This window comes from Molothrus aeneus, chromosome 3 (genome assembly GCF_037042795.1).
Source record: "Molothrus aeneus isolate 106 chromosome 3, BPBGC_Maene_1.0, whole genome shotgun sequence".
NCBI classification, from domain to species: Eukaryota; Metazoa; Chordata; class Aves; order Passeriformes; family Icteridae; genus Molothrus; species Molothrus aeneus.
The window spans coordinates 113,441,139-113,456,134 of record NC_089648.1 but is presented as its reverse complement, the minus strand read 5'-3'; the positions used below and the strand labels follow the sequence as shown (position 1 = coordinate 113,456,134).

Below are 14,996 nucleotides of genomic sequence, written 5' to 3'. Positions count from 1 at the left end.
AGGACTGGTTCCATGGCTGTCGCCGTGCTGGTCGGTGTAATTTATATTGTGTATAAAAGCATTAAACAGTCAGTTTTGTTATCTGCTCTTCACCCTGGGGGCCTTGTTCTGCTACAGAGGAGGACAGCATGGGGCTGGCACCGAGAGGGGAGGGACAGCAGCCACCCCCCAACAGACAGCCTGGTACCAATCAGGATCCGTTTTAATCATTGTTGCAGTGTGTAAACATCAGTTACTGTCCATTAATGCTCTGTCGGGCTGAGCAGCAGGAGATACGTGGTTACAAGCCTAGATTATGCTGGCGTCTATGAGCGGGTTAGAGGGGACTCTGCGCGGAGCCCCCGAGACAGCTTACTGCACTCTGTCTTGGAGCACAAACCTAAATGCTAATTTGGCATTATGGAGCCTGCCTGGCTCTGCCCCCGGGCTGGGCCAGGCCTTCCCAGCTGGGACAGGAGCAGCTCTGCCCCCAGGCCGGGCCAGGCCCTGCACTGCAGCTCCAGGGCTCTGCCCGGGCCAACTGTTCAGGTCAAACGAGCCCTCTCCCAGCTGGAGCCAGCAGCGGGAGGAGTTCAGCTGCCCCCACCCCGAAGGCAGTGGCGGGCTGGGGGTGAGCTCCCAGCCCCGGGGAGCAGGGAAAGGTGGATGTAGCAGGTGAGAGGCACGTTGATTGCAACCTGGCTGCAGGTCGTACATTCCTCAGCGAAGGCCCTCGCTCAGGCCGGGGCTGTCCTGGGAAGGGGGCACTACAGATCCTCATCGCCAATGCCCTCAAAGGCGTAATTGCCGTGGAAGTCGTTAGCGCCCACGTCGTTTGCAGAGCAGGAGTGGCTGATCCCACGCAGGCTGACTGAAGTGAGCTTGCTCTGTGGAGAAGGGAGATGGTAATGAGGACAGCCCTAGCTCCCCTGCCCGCTTAGCCTGAGGTCTCTGGTGCATCCGCACACAACTCACCGAGAGTTTGGCCATGGGCTCCCAGGAGGCATCAGGTGAGTCCTGTAAGGACAGCACAGTTGGGCAGCACAGGGTCATGGGACACAACACCCACCCCTCCATCCCCAGGGAGTCTGGCTCACTGAGTTGGTCCAGGACCTCTTTCCCTTCCCAGGGCTCTGGAAGCAGGGCACCACAGCCCTGCTGTCCTCTGGGCTTGCCCCAGCCCTGCCACAGGGCAGCGCCTCTTCTGGATGCAGTGAGTTCTGGTTCACAACACATCAGACCCTGTGACTGCACGTGTCCCCTGCCCAGGGCTGCAGGGTCCCACTCACCAGCAGCGGAGGTGATTTCACAGCTTGCTGGCTGTCCGAGCGCCGCAGGGCCCCGTTCACCCGCCGTCGGAACATCTGCAGGAGCAGCTCAGCTCAGCCACAGGGGCCCCGTGTCAGCCCTGGGCTTATAACCAGCCCTGGGATGCTGGCCCCATCCTGAGGGGAGCACTCAGGACCCAGTCCAGGCCCTAGGAAGTCACAGGGCCAGGCTGGGATCCCACTCCAGAGCCATCATCCAGCCCCAACCCTCACCTTGCGGATGCTGCCTCCAGATTTTTTCACCATCAGCTCATCCACCATGGACTGCAAGCAGATGCTCAGCATGATGGCCTGCAAGGGAGAAGTGTCACAGGGCTCTATGCACCCCACAGCCTTCCCACACCCTATGCAGGGCTTAGCCCTTCCCCTCACAGCCACCCCCAGCCCACCATGCAGGCAGCTCTACCTGTGGGCTGGTGATGGTGACCCACTGCAGCCGGTCCTTGCTCATCAGGTACTCAAAAGCCAGCTCCAGCTTCACCTCGGACTTCCCTGGGCTGCTCCCCGAAGGGCCATTGTTCATGGGCACCTGCAAGGACACACAGCAAGGCTGGGAGCCTCCAGAGGGGAAGGAGCAGCTCCCCAGACACCAGTGCAGCTCGAGGGCAGCACCAAGCCAAGTGTGGGACACCCGCCCAGTGCCCACCAGTCCTCTGCCACTGTCAGGTCCCCTCCAGTGTCCTCGCACCAATGATCCCCTCAGCCCCAAAGCATGACTCAGACCCTCTCCAGGCCTACTGGGCCAGAAGCTGGCATCAGAGCCAGCACCTTTCCTAGGAAGAGGTGCCCCCCCAGCCCCCTCCCTGCTCTCCAGGCGTCACTCACCGAGGACGTGACCCGCCAGCACCGCATGCGAGTGACCTTGAAGCTGCCCTCCTTGATCTGCTCGTTGGGCAGCCGCACCTGGAAGTTGAGCTCGTTGTTGCCGGCGCTGACGACGACGTGGCAGCCCTTCTCAGGGAAATCAGTGACACAGGGGTCGAACTTGAGATAGCCGTAGTACTTGAGGGTCTGCGCCAGGCGGATGAACTGCAGGCAGGGCCAGGGGTGCTCAGCACTGCCGCCCGCCCGGGCCAGGAACAGGACACCACCCAGTACCACACATGGAGAAGGGCTGGTGCAGAGCCAGAACTGCCCCAGCTGTGGCACTGTTCCCTGTCCTACCTCCTTCTTGGAGACCTTTTCTTGCAGGGACTTCAGCTGCCGGTGCTGTTCCTTGTTGACAAGGATCCATCCGTGTTCAATGTCTGACACCGTCTGCAGGCAGCAGAGGTTGGTGAGCACCTGGGACCGGAGCCCCCTGAGCCCCTGCACAGTGTCTGTCCTCACCTGGCTGTGCCACACCAACCCTCACCTGTGCATACAGCAAGTTCAACCCCACACGGTGCTCCATCACATCATCGTCATAGGCCGAGTCCCAGTAGCTGGAAGGGAACCACAGGGGTTAGCCTGCTCTCCACTTCCTGAGAGCAGTGAGGAGAAAATCACCCTCCTGTGGTCTGACCAGCTCCCCCCTAACCATCAGTCACTGTGCCCTGCTCCCCCCCTAAACCAGCTGCCATGGGAAGGCAGGAATGAGCTGAGCACAGCAGGGCAACCCCTGCTCCAGTGTCACAGTCAGGGATGCTCAGGTGCGTTCCTGGGGGCCAAAGCATCAGTGGGCAGCAATGGCAGGAGGGGAGGGTCCCTATGTGGATCCAGGAGCCCTGGGCAGCAATGGCAGGAGGGGAGGGTCCCTGTGTGGAACAGGGAGCCCTGGGCAGCAATGGCAGGAGGGGAGGGTCCCTCTGTAGAGCAGGGAGCCCTGGGCACCACCCCAATGCTGCCCCGCTCACCTCTTGCGCAGGATGATCTGGAACTCAGGGTTGTGCAGGCTGGTCACTGACACGTAGGGCAGCTCAAACTCCTGCAGCTTCCTCACAACTGCGGGGAAACAAGGGCTCAGCAGCACCTCTGGGCAGCAGGAGCCCCATGGCCCCCAACACCAGGGTGTCCCCAGGAGAACAGCTGTGCCCCCAGCCAGGGCAGGGCCCAAGCACACAGCCCTCACTCCAGGCAGGGGCACAGCACATGTCCCACCACAGTGGGCTCTACTCACAGGAGAAAGCTCCATCCTTGGTCTCTCTCACTAGGAAGAGGCTGAAGTAGCCAACCAGGTCATCTGGCAGATCCAGCTTGGAGGCCACAGCCTGGGAGGAAGAGCAGCATAGTCCCAATATAGTCCCAACATGGTGGCAAGACCCAGCCCATGTGCATTCTCCCAACAGCAGGAAGGCAGCACCTCTGCTGCCCTGTGGCCAGGCCTGGGCTCCTTGCAACCAGGAAACAGCGACCCCAAACACCAGTCTGGACCCAGACACACCCTGCAGCACACCCATTTCAGCTCCCAGCTTTCAGCCCCACCAGGTCAGCCCTGCTGCAGGGTGGGCAGATGGGAGGGGAGGGCAGGGGGGGCTACCAGGCTGAGAGAGCCCCACACAAGTGGGAAACCCCAGAAGGCAGCAGGAGGGGCTGGTCCCAGCCAGCAGGAGAGCTGTGGCACCTCAAGGACATCCTCTGTCTGGTCCGACGTCAGGATGGTGACCTTGACCTTCTGCCCATTGGAGAGCAGCACCTCCAGCACCACCTCCTCAGTGGGGATCTGCTGCGTCTCCTGCAGAGAGGAACAGCACTGGCACCCCAGCCCCTCACACAGCCTGGGGGCCCCAGAGCTGCCCCAGGTGTGCCCTCACCTGCTGGGCCTTGCGCAGGAAGCTGTTGAAGGTCTCGCTGCCGCCCAGCGTCGGGTCCTGTCGCACTGCAGGAGGGGCACGAGCGGTCAGGCATCCCGTGGGAAGGGACAGGGACACACACCCCTGCCTGGCCCTTGTGCAGCCCCTCAGCCTGCCCTCAGACTGCGTGCTGGGCCAGCCAGGGAACCCCTGCACAGCCCCACTCTGCCAGGGCAGGGCTGGGGCAGGAGCTGGCACCCAGGGGACGAGGCCATCAAACGCCAGGGCTGCCCTGGGAGGTGCAAGAGGCACCACAGGGAATGGAGCAGGGCAGGGAGGAAGCCATGGGCCGTGCCCTGCCCAGCTTACCAGCCTGCATGTACTTCTCCAGCTGCTCCCGGCGCTGCTCTACCTCTGCTGGGGTGAGCGTGAAGATCTTCTTTGGGGGAAAGGCTGGGACCACGTTGGCGCCATACTCCTTCCTTAACTAGGGCAAGAACAGAGCGCTGCTGCAGGAGCCCCCCGAGGGACAGTGGCTGCCCTGGTCCCCACCCTCGCCGATCTCCAGGACTAGCAAGGGGAGCAGAGAGCTTCCAGCACCCCTGATCCCCGTGGGAGCCCAGCGGCACCCAGAACCCGGCTGGAATGTGGGGAGCAGGAGCCCTGCCCCGTGTCCCCGTACCTGCTCGTGCAGGCCCAGGAGCTGGCTGTAGCGCACCCGGCAGTGCAGCACCCCGTTCACGTGGATGTTGTAGGCCTGCAGGGAGAGAGGCCACTCAGAGCCAGCCCCTGCCAGCTGGAGGAACCCCAGGAGCTGCCCAGGATGCCAGGGAGCCCCCAGGAAAAGGCAATATCCCTGAGCACCCTGCCGAAGGTCAGAGTGGTTCAGGAAGTGTGAGCACACCCAAGAGATGTGCCACCGGACACCTGGAAGGTCTAACCCTGTCTGCCCAGCCGTGGGGAGCACAGAGCCACACTGCAGCCCCACGGACAAGGACAGCCCTCCCCACTGCCAGGGCTTCACAAGGAGCAGGTCCTGGCTGAGCTCTGGCTCAGCTCCTGCTGATGCCACAGGCTGAGCACAGCTGTGAGTGCAGAGCACACAGGGAACACCTGGCGGAGCACAGCTGTGAGTGCAGAACACAGGGAACACCTGGCAGAGCACAGCTGTGAGTGCAGAGCACACAGGGAACACCTGGCAGAGCACAGAACACACAGGGAACACCTGGCAGAGCACAGCTGTGAGTGCAGAGCACACAGGGAACACCTGGCAGAGCACAGAACACACAGGGAACACCTGGCAGAGCACAGCTGTGAGTGCAGAGCACACAGGGAACACCTGGCAGAGCACAGCTGTGAGTGCAGCACACACAGGGAACACCTGGCAGAGCACAGCTGTGAGTGCAGAGCACACAGGGAACACCTGGCAGAGCACAGAACACACAGGGAACACCTGGCAGAGCACAGCTGTGAGTGCAGCACACACAGGGAACACCTGGCAGAGCACAGAACACACAGGGAACACCTGGCAGAGCACAGCTGTGAGTGCAGCACACACAGGGAACACCTGGCAGAGCACAGAACACACAGGGAACACCTGGCAGAGCACAGCTGTGAGTGCAGCACACACAGGGAACACCTGGCAGAGCACAGAACACACAGGGAACACCTGGCAGAGCACAGCTGTGAGTGCAGCACACACAGGGAACACCTGGCAGAGCACAGAACACACAGGGAACACCTGGCAACTCCATGGTCCAGCTCCCGGCAGCTCACCGTGTACAGAGAGTCCCAGCAAGGGACAGCACTGTTCTCCTGCCACCCCCACAGCACAGTTTGGGAGGGGAGAGGATAGCCATGAGCCCCCAGCCTCCCACAGATGCCCCAGTGCCCTCCTGCTCCTGAGCACTGCCCAGCCAGGCTGAGGCTCACACGGGCACCTCCCCACCCAAACCAGCCCGGTGCCCCGGGGCTGCTGCGGGGGCACCGGGAGGGACGGCAGTGGCACGGGGAGCAGCCACACCTGCTCAAATCAGGGCTCTCCATCAGGCACAGCTCCTGCCCAGCCCCCGGGCTCTCCCCCAGGCCCGAGGAGCCTCGGCAGCCGCGGAGGGCAAAGGGCAGGGGGGTCACAAGGACGAAATGCCTCGAGGGCTGCCTGCTCCTGAGGCCCTTGAGCAACTGCAGCTCCCGCCGATCGCCAGGTCTCTGCATCGCCGCTCACACCGGGACCGGGCTGCCCCACCGGGACCGGGCTGCCCCACCGTAGGGTCCCGGACAGGGATTTCGGCACGGGAAGCAAGCGTGGGTGTTGAAGCCCAGGGCTGCCCACCCTGGCCCCGAGAGCAGCGATCCGGACCCTCCGCGCAGCCTGGGGGCTCTGCCGGCCCCGGGAAGGGCTCTGGGCACTCGAGAGCCGCCGCCACCGGGCGGCCGCGTCCCGGCTCCGCTCCGGAGGCGCTAACGGCGCAGGGACCAAAACAGGAAGCCGGGACAAACGGACGGACGGGCGGGCCAGGATGAGCCGGAGCTGGGGATGGGACCGGACGGGGCCCCAGCGGGCTGCCCGCCTCCGCCCGCGGCACCGGGCAGGGCAAGGTCCGGACACCCCCGGGGCTGCTCCGGGACCTCCCGCGCCCGATCCGGAGCCGCGGGGGCGGCGGGGCCCGATCCCTGCTCGGCCCTGGCACAGGGCGCCGGCCGGGGATGGCGGCGGGCCGGGACCTGCCCGCCTCGCCCGGCCCCGGTCCCGCTCCCGGTCCTGATCCCGACCCGCCACCGCGCCGGGGCTGCGGACCCGCACGGCCCCACCGGGGCCGCACCGCACCCGGGCCGAGGAGCCGCGCCACCCACTCGGCTCCGCGGAGCGGCTCCGTTCTGCGGGACAGCTGCGCTCCCTCGGCCCCCGCTCACCACGTAGGCGGCGGCGCCGCCGTCCCCGGCGCGGGTCTCGGTCTCGGGAATGGAGAAGTGCATGGCCGGGCCGAGCGCGCCCCCGCTACCCGCCTCCCGCCGCCGCCATCTCGGGCCAGCACTCCCCGCGATGGCGCGGCCGGCAGCACCGCCCGCCCCAGGGCCGCCCCGCTCCGCCCCGCCCGGGGCCGTCGCTGTTCGCCCGCCCCGCTTCGCCCCGCTCCGCCCGCCCCGGGGCCGCCCCGCCGTGCCGTGCCCGCCCCGCCCCGAGCGGCCCCGCCGCGCCGCGGCTGCAGGCGCGCCCGCAGCGCGTGCCCGCGGCAGGACGGGACCGGGGGGCGGGACCCGGAGGGAGCCCCGGGAACGGACCGGCCCGCACCGGGGGTGACGTCACCGCGTCACGGAGAGGAGCGGACGTGCGTGCTCATGTGGCGCCGCCTGGCCGGCAGAGGGCGCTGAGGGCGGCGCCATGGCGGAGTGGGAGCGTGAGGGTGAGTGCGGGACCGGACACGGGGACCGGCTCCGGGACACCGGGACTGGCTCTGGGGCGAGACCCGGCCGCGCTCACGCTCCCGGAATTCTAGATGGGAACCCCGAGGGAGCTGCGCCAGTGGCGGCGGGACCGCAGGTGAGCGGGGCCGGGGCCGGTGTGAGGCCGGGCTGCGGAGCGGGGCCGGGGCCGGTGTGAGGCCGGGCGGCGGAGCGGGGCTGGGGCCGCCTGACGGTGTGTGCCCACAGGCGCCGGAGCTCTCCCGGGAGGAGAAGCTGCAGCTGCGGAAGGAGAAGAAGCAGCAGAAGAAGAAGAAGAGGAGCGAGAAGGGGCCGTCGGCCGAGCCCGCGGAGCTGGGTGCGCCCCCCGAAGCGGGGCAGCCGCGGGGTGAGCGCCGCCGTCTCCGCGGGGCCCTGAGCGGGGCAGCACCGGGCCGGGCCCGCGGCTGTTCCGGGCTGGCAGCGCCCGGAGCCGGCCGTGTCTTCCAGCGGGACCCCTGGGATGTAGCCCCGGTCCGGGCTCCGGTCTGAGCCCTTGGCTGGCCGCGCTGCTGTGGGGTTTGCAGTACAGAGATACAGTCCCCTGCCCCGGGAGCGCGGGGCTGCCCCGGCGTGCCGTACCCCCGGCGTGCCGTACCCCCGGCGTGCCGTACCCCCGGCGTGCCGTACCCCCGGCGTGCCGTACCCCCGGCGTGCCGTACCCCCGGCGTGCCGTACCCCCGGCGTGCCGTACCCCCGGCGTGCCGAGTCAGCTGCGCCGTGCCGAGGGCCTGGAGCCCCTCGAGGGCCTGGAGGGCTCTCCCTGTCGCGGGCTGCCCCTCGCACTGGGCTGCATCTCCCGGCCAGACTGGGCACAGACTCCCCCTTCCTCCGCGCAGCAGCTGCTCAGCCCACGACCCCCCCTGCCCCGGCTGATGGCCACGGTGACGGCGAGAAACCCGCGGGGGGCAAGAGCAAAGCGGAGCTGCGAGCGGAGCGCCGGGCTAAGCAGGAGGCTGAGCGCGCCCAGAAGCAGGCCAGGAAGGCAGAGCTGAGCCAGGCAGCCACGATGGCCAAGCCCCGGCAGAGCCCCACCGAGCCCCAGTCCAGTAAGGCTGTCAGCACCACGGGGTGGTGAGCAGAGGGTGGGCGAGCAAGATGGGAGGGTCTGGTGTGGGCCCAGACGGGGGATGCCTGTGTGATCAATCCGTGCTCTGGGTTCTGCCTGTCCTTCCCTGGGTGCTGCCCTGCCTTCCCTGAATTTGGGGCTGCACCAAAGCAGCTTGGCCTCATCCAAGCTGTCCTTGCAGTGGTGAAGCGGCTGCCGGAGCATGTGCAGGTGGATGACCCTGCTGCCCAGAGGAAGCTGGCCAAGAAGCTGGAGAGGCAGCAGGTAGGAGGAGGACTGGGTGACAGGCTGCACACTGGGGCAGCTGTGGTGCAGAGGGCCTGGGGGGGCACATGGTGGGACCAGGGCCTGCTCTCTGAAGGGCAGAGGGGAACTTTGCATGCCCTGAGCAAGTGCTGGGTGTGACTGGTGGCCCTGGAATAAGCAGAGCACTGGGTGAGCCATCACCACACTTGGCTGCAGGTACCTCTGAGGCAGGACTATGGCACCAAGGTCAACCTGTTCTCCCACCTCCACCAGTACAGCCGGAAGAAGCCACTGACGCAGCAGATGAGGTACAGGGCCTCCCCAGCCCAGGGCTCTGCTTTGGCTGGCCTGGCTGCAGAATGGCTATGGAGGAGGGGTGTCATAGTCCTGCATGTGGGATACACCTGATGGAGTGGTGGGGGACATTTTGCTCGCTCTGGGGAGTGGCAGTAGGGGCAGCCCAATATCTTTCCTGTGGGGAGAGTGCAGGGCCACAGGAGAGGGGGCTGTGGGGTGAGCCTGGCTCCTCAGGTTGCTGCCAGCCCCCTTCCTGGGCCGTCCCGTGGGTTGTTGGGCTGGAGCTCATAAATGTTGAGTGTTCTGGGCCGCAGAGGTGCTGACAGCTCCCTCCCCCTGGTCCCTGCAGCATCCCCTCCACAGTGATCCACCCCGCAGTGATGCGCCTGGGCCTGCAGTACTCGCAGGGCATCATCAACGGCTCCAACGCCCGCTGCATCGCACTGCTCGAGGTCTTCAAACAGGTACCTGAGCAGCCACCTGGCAGCAGGGCCTGTGTGCTGCGTGCAGGAGCGTGTTCTGTACCCTGACTGCTGGGGCTGTGTCTGTGGTCAGTCATCCTCAGCCTCTTCCTTTGGGTTGTGCCATGGCAGGGTCCTTGTGTGGCACTGCCACTGCTGGTTTGAGTCCCTGGAGCAGCCTTTGTCCCTCCAGGCGGCGTGTCAGGCTGTGCAGGATGTGTGTGCCCCAACATGTGTGTCCTGAGATCATACTCCCTTTCTTCTTGTCCCAGCTGATCCGGGATTACTCCACTCCCCCCAACGAGGAGCTGTCACGGGACTTGGTGGCCAAGCTGAAGCCACACATCAGGTGAGGGCTCCCAGTGCCAGAGCAGAGGGACCAAAGCTCCACAGAGTGTGGTCCATTGTTCACATCTCTGAGTTGGTGTCCACCCAAACTGGCTTTCCTAGGCTTCTGCCTTCCTGCCCACCCTCCCTCTCCCTGTCTTGGCCCTCCAGGCTGCTTTGGAGCTAAGCCCATTTCTTCTGCAGCTTCCTGAACCAGTGCCGGCCTCTCTCAGCCAGCATGGGCAATGCCATCAAGTTCCTCAAGAAGGAGATCTCATGCCTGCCTGACACCCTGAGAGAGGATGAGGTGAGTGGCCTTGCTCAGTGGCAGGCTCCAGGCCCTGGGTGCAGGAGCTGAGCAGGGATGGGATACAGACTCAGAAAGTGCTGCAGTGGAATTGAAAGCTTGTTGCTAGGAGGAAGAGCCTGATGCTGACCTGGCTCAAATCAGGGAGATGTTGAGAGCAAGAAAATCTGTATGTGATGTCTCTCCCCAGGCAAAGGAGAAGCTCCAGGACGTGATCGACAAATACCTGCGAGAGAAGATTGTCCTGGCAGCTGAGGCCATCTCAAGGTCTGCCTTTGAGAAGATCAATGACCACGACGTGATCCTGGTGTATGGATGGTGAGCACGGAGCACAGGCAGCTGATCCCATGAGTAGGAGCAGGGAATGGAGCAGTGTGGGAGGTGAGGCTGTGCTGGTCCTGCACAGGGCTCAGCACTGTCCTACCTGGTGTGAAGTTGGATTCCAAGAACCCCAGAGCCCCCAGAGCTCCCTCCACCCAGGGCACTTACAGAACAGCCAGGGCTGTTCACTGGATTTTAAACAAACTGAAACAAAGTCAAATGTCAGGAAGCAAAAATACAGAAGTTTGCATCCCAAGAAGTAGAGGTGGGGAAAAGAACCAGAGATTGCTGCAGCAGGAGTCCAGGTATGCTGTGTATCCTGGCAGAGCAAGGAGCAGGGGCAGGAGGCCAGTGCAGGCCAGGAGTGTGGTGAGAGGGTGTGGAGTGGCAGAGTCCCTTGTGCTGTCACAGACAGGGAGGTCAGTGCAGCTTCCAGGGAGGGCTGAGACCTTTCCCAGGGTGTGTCCTTGTGCAAGGGCAGGGAGACGTGCCCTGGGAGCCATCGTGGCAGGAGGGTTCTGGAGGGGCAGTGCTCACCAGGATGAGGGTGGGTATCGAGGATGAGGGTGGGTGTGGGGATGAGGGTGGGTGTGGGGATGAGGGTGGGTGTGGGGATGAGGTTGGGTATCGAGGATGAGGGTGGGTATCGAGGATGAGGGTGGGTGTGGGGATGAGGGTGGGTATCGAGGATGAGGGTGGGTATGGGGATGAGGGCGGGTATCGAGGATGAGGGTGGGTATCGGGATGAGGGTGGGTGTGGGGATGAGGGTGGGTATGAGGATGAGGGTGGGTATCGGGATGAGGGTGGGTGTGGGGATGAGGGTGGGTGTGGGGATGAGGGTGGGTGTGGGGATGAGGGTGGGTGTGGGGATGAGGGTGGGTATCGAGGATGAGGGCGGGTATCGAGGATGAGGGCGGGTATTGAGGATGAGGGTGGGTGTGGGGATGAGGGTGGGTATCGAGGATGAGGGTGGGTATCGAGGATGAGGGCGGGTATTGAGGATGAGGGTGGGTGTGGGGATGAGGGTGGGTATCGAGGATGAGGGTGGGTGTGGGGATGAGGGTGGGTATCGAGGATGAGGGCGGGTATTGAGGATGAGGGTGGGTGTGGGGATGAGGGTGGGTGTGGGGATGAGGGTGGGTGTGGGGATGAGGGTGGGTATCGAGGATGAGGGTGGGTATCGAGGATGAGGGTGGGTGTGGGGATGAGGGTGGGTGTGGGGATGAGGGTGAGTGTGGGGATGAGGGTGGGTGTGGGGATGAGGGTGGGTATCAAGGATGAGGGTGGGTGTGGGGATGAGGGTGGGTATCGAGGATGAGGGTGGGTGTGGGGATGAGGGTGGGTGTGGGGATGAGGGTGGGTATCGAGGATGAGGGTGGGTATCGGGATGAGGGTGGGTGTGGGGATGAGGGTGGGTGTGGGGATGAGGGTGGGTATGGGGGATGAGGGTGGGTGTGGGGATGAGGGCGGGTATCGAGGATGAGGGTGGGTGTGGGGATGAGGGTGGGTGTGGGGATGAGGGTGGGTATGGGGGATGAGGGTGGGTGTGGGGATGAGGGTGGGTGTGGGGATGAGGGTGGGTGTGGGGATGAGGGTGGGTATCGAGGATGAGGGCGGGTATCGAGGATGAGGGCGGGTATCGAGGATGAGGGCGGGTGTGGGGATGAGGGTGGGTATCGAGGATGAGGGTGGGTATCGAGGATGAGGGTGGGTGTGGGGATGAGGGTGGGTGTGGGGATGAGGGTGAGTGTGGGGATGAGGGTGGGTATCGAGGATGAGGGTGGGTGTGGGGATGAGGGTGGGTATCGAGGATGAGGGTGGGTATCGAGGATGAGGGTGGTATCGAGGATGAGGGTGGGTATCGAGGATGAGGGTGGGTGTGGGGATGAGGGTGAGTGTGGGGATGAGGGTGGGTATGGGGATGAGGGTGGGTGTGGGGATGAGGGTGAGTGTGGGGATGAGGGTGGGTGTGGGGATGAGGCTGGGTATCGAGGATGAGGGTGGGTATGAGGATGAGGGTGGGTGTGGGGATGAGGGTGGGTATGGGGATGAGGGTGGGTATGAGGATGAGGGTGGGTGTGGGGATGAGGGCGGGTATCGAGGATGAAGGTGGGTGTGGGGATGAGGGTGGGTATGAGGATGAGGGTGGGTATGAGGATGAGGGTGGGTGTGGGGATGAGGGCGGGTATCGAGGATGAGGGCGGGTATCGAGGATGAGGGTGGGTGTGGGGATGAGGGTGGGTGTGGGGATGAGGGTGAGTGTGGGGATGAGGGTGGGTGTGGGGATGAGGGTGGGTATGAGGATGAGGGTGGGTGTGGGGATGAGGGTGGCTATGGGGACGAGGGTGGCATCGTGGCCAGGTGGGAGCCTGCTGTGGCGGGAGGGCGGCTCCTGACCAGAGGGCGCCCTGCAGCTCCTCGCTGGTGAACCGGACGCTGTGCGACGCCCACGCCAAGCAGGGCCGCGCGTTCCGCGTGATCGTGGTGGACAGCCGGCCGCGCCTGGAGGGCCGCGAGACGCTGCGCCGCCTGGTCCGGCACGGCATCCACTGCACCTACGTCATGATCAACGCCATCTCCTACGTGCTGCCCGAGGTGAGGGGCCTGCCCGGGCCGGGCAATGCGGGGTTTGTGAGGGCCCCCAGGACGAGGTCAGAGATGGGAATCTGACTCCAAGTGCTCAGAAGGCTGATATTATGTTATGGTATGTTACATCATATATCGTATCACATTATATTACATTACACTATGTTATATTACATTACGCTATATTACATTACGTTATATTATATTGCATCATATCATCTCATATATATTATATCCTATTATATCATATTATATCATATACCATATCACATTATACTACATTACACTATGTTACATTACATTATATCATATCATATTACATTCTATTACATTCTATTACATTCTATTACATTCTATTACATTATATTACATTATATTATATATATTATAATATTATGCTATACTAAAACTATACTGAAGAAAGAGAAAGGATACATCACAAGGTATAAGAAGAATGAATAATAGAAACCCGTGACTCCTCAGAGCCTTGACACAGCTGGACCATGATTGGTCATTAAATTAAAACAATTCACATGCTGGATGAACAATCTCCAAATCACATTCCAAAGCAGCAAAACAGGGAGAAGCTGAAGCTTTCCAGCTTCCCAGGAGAAGAAATGCTGGCAAAGGGAAAATACCACAGTGACAGGGGAGGCTGCAGTGTGACCAAAGGTGCTGACAGAGCCTGTGTTTCCCCGGCAGGTGTCCAAGGTGCTGCTGGGAGCCCACGCTCTGCTGGCCAACGGCTCCGTCATGTCCCGCGTGGGCACCTCGCAGATCGCGCTGGTCTCCAAGGCCCACAACGTGCCCGTCCTCGTCTGCTGTGAGACGTACAAGTTCTGCGAGCGGGTGCAGACAGATTCTTTTGTCTCCAATGAGCTGGGTATGGCTTCTGTCCCTTTCCCCCCACCTGGCACCTTCTCTCCCAGTCCCTGCTGTGGACCACGACAGGCTGCTCGGCCCTGCCATCCCTCCTCCTGGGCAAGGGGTCACTTGCAGGCGGGGGCACGTGGCAGATGGTGGTGGTGTGTGCTGCTCCAGGGGCAGCATGGAGAGGTGCTGTCCCTCTCCCGATCCTGATTGCTTCTCCACTCTCTGCAGATGACCCTGATGACCTGATTGTGCTCCGGAAGGGCCAGGCCCAGCTTGGGGGCTGGGCAGAGAACAAGTCCCTACGGCTTCTTAACCTGGTCTATGATGTGACGCCCCCAGACCTGGTGGATTTGGTCATCACAGACTTGGGCATGATCCCCTGCACCTCAGTGCCTGTGGTCCTGCGCGTGAAGAATGTGGATCAGTAATCAGAGCAGCTGCATGGACACTAATAAACCAGGCCCCAGTACTCTGTGTGTGCCATCTGTGGTGTGGCAGAGCCCTGGCACCCATGTCATCCATGTCACCGCTGGCACAGCTCTGCACCTTCCTAGGGGCCTCTCCTCCCACTCCAGGCTGCAGCCATAGATGAGTCTTCCCTGTCCTTATGCCCCTTCTGTGGGGAAGCGATGACAGTGTGGCGATGGGCCCTGGCTTACCCTCCTCGGAGATCTGGTGGCACTCGTGTGCTTCTGGCAGACCCCGAGCTGGGCTGGTGGGGGACAGCCCGGGTCCCTCTGGAACCAGCCCCGGAGAGGGCCCGTACCCGCGGGGCCGGCCGGTCGGCGGGCGGTGCCCGGGGCGAGGAAGCGTGACCGGCGGTGCCCCGGGGCCCGAGCGCGACCGGCGGTGCTCCACGATCCTAGCGCGACCGGCACCGGCGCGCGGCTCCCGGACCGCCGAGGGCGGGGCCATGCAAATCGCACCGCTGCTCTGGCAGGGCCAACGGAGTCCTCACGGGGCGTGCCCATGCAAATTAGATCCCGCCGCGCGGCATGACGGGACAGCCCACTCAGAGACCCCTTTGCCCTCGCGTGTGCGGGCCGGGC

At 63.5% G+C, this 14,996-nt stretch overlaps 3 protein-coding genes across 7 annotated transcripts; 1 reads left to right on the top strand and 2 right to left on the bottom strand.

Moving 5' to 3' along the window:
- Positions 1-184: 184 nt before the first annotated feature.
- Positions 185-7,084, bottom strand: SNX17 (sorting nexin 17). Its single transcript, XM_066547705.1, has 15 exons — positions 6,932-7,084; positions 4,701-4,775; positions 4,388-4,505; positions 4,040-4,104; positions 3,850-3,960; positions 3,406-3,496; positions 3,143-3,230; positions 2,662-2,731; positions 2,472-2,564; positions 2,133-2,336; positions 1,714-1,836; positions 1,521-1,598; positions 1,269-1,343; positions 955-996; positions 185-866 (listed from the first exon to the last, which is right to left on the bottom strand). Exons 1-15 carry the CDS (start codon positions 6,992-6,994, stop codon positions 747-749), a joined length of 1,416 nt encoding a protein of 471 aa, XP_066403802.1. The 5' UTR covers positions 6,995-7,084; the 3' UTR covers positions 185-746.
- On the bottom strand, positions 4,931-6,674 carry LOC136555123 (uncharacterized). 3 transcript variants are annotated; one of them, XM_066547708.1, is made up of 2 exons: positions 5,472-6,674; positions 4,931-5,441 (listed from the first exon to the last, which is right to left on the bottom strand). In XM_066547708.1, the coding sequence occupies exons 1-2, from the start codon at positions 6,230-6,232 to the stop codon at positions 5,039-5,041; spliced, it is 1,164 nt and encodes a 387-aa protein (XP_066403805.1). In that variant the 5' UTR covers positions 6,233-6,674; the 3' UTR covers positions 4,931-5,038. The 3 variants fall into 3 exon arrangements, with proteins under 3 accessions (XP_066403805.1, XP_066403803.1, XP_066403804.1); XM_066547706.1 differs by having other exon boundaries at positions 4,931-5,513; positions 5,544-6,674; XM_066547707.1 differs by having other exon boundaries at positions 4,931-5,657; positions 5,688-6,674.
- Positions 7,085-7,233: 149 nt separating the features above from the next.
- On the top strand, positions 7,234-14,416 carry EIF2B4 (eukaryotic translation initiation factor 2B subunit delta). 3 transcript variants are annotated; one of them, XM_066545990.1, is made up of 13 exons: positions 7,237-7,422; positions 7,516-7,559; positions 7,670-7,808; positions 8,299-8,508; positions 8,710-8,792; positions 8,991-9,082; positions 9,421-9,535; positions 9,805-9,881; positions 10,064-10,166; positions 10,357-10,484; positions 12,903-13,083; positions 13,777-13,957; positions 14,176-14,416. In XM_066545990.1, exons 1-13 carry the CDS (start codon positions 7,401-7,403, stop codon positions 14,373-14,375), a joined length of 1,575 nt encoding a protein of 524 aa, XP_066402087.1. In that variant the 5' UTR covers positions 7,237-7,400; the 3' UTR covers positions 14,376-14,416. The 3 variants fall into 3 exon arrangements, with proteins under 3 accessions (XP_066402086.1, XP_066402085.1, XP_066402087.1); XM_066545989.1 differs by having other exon boundaries at positions 7,234-7,559; positions 8,302-8,508; XM_066545988.1 differs by having other exon boundaries at positions 7,235-7,559.
- The last annotated feature ends 580 nt before the right edge of the window (positions 14,417-14,996 follow it).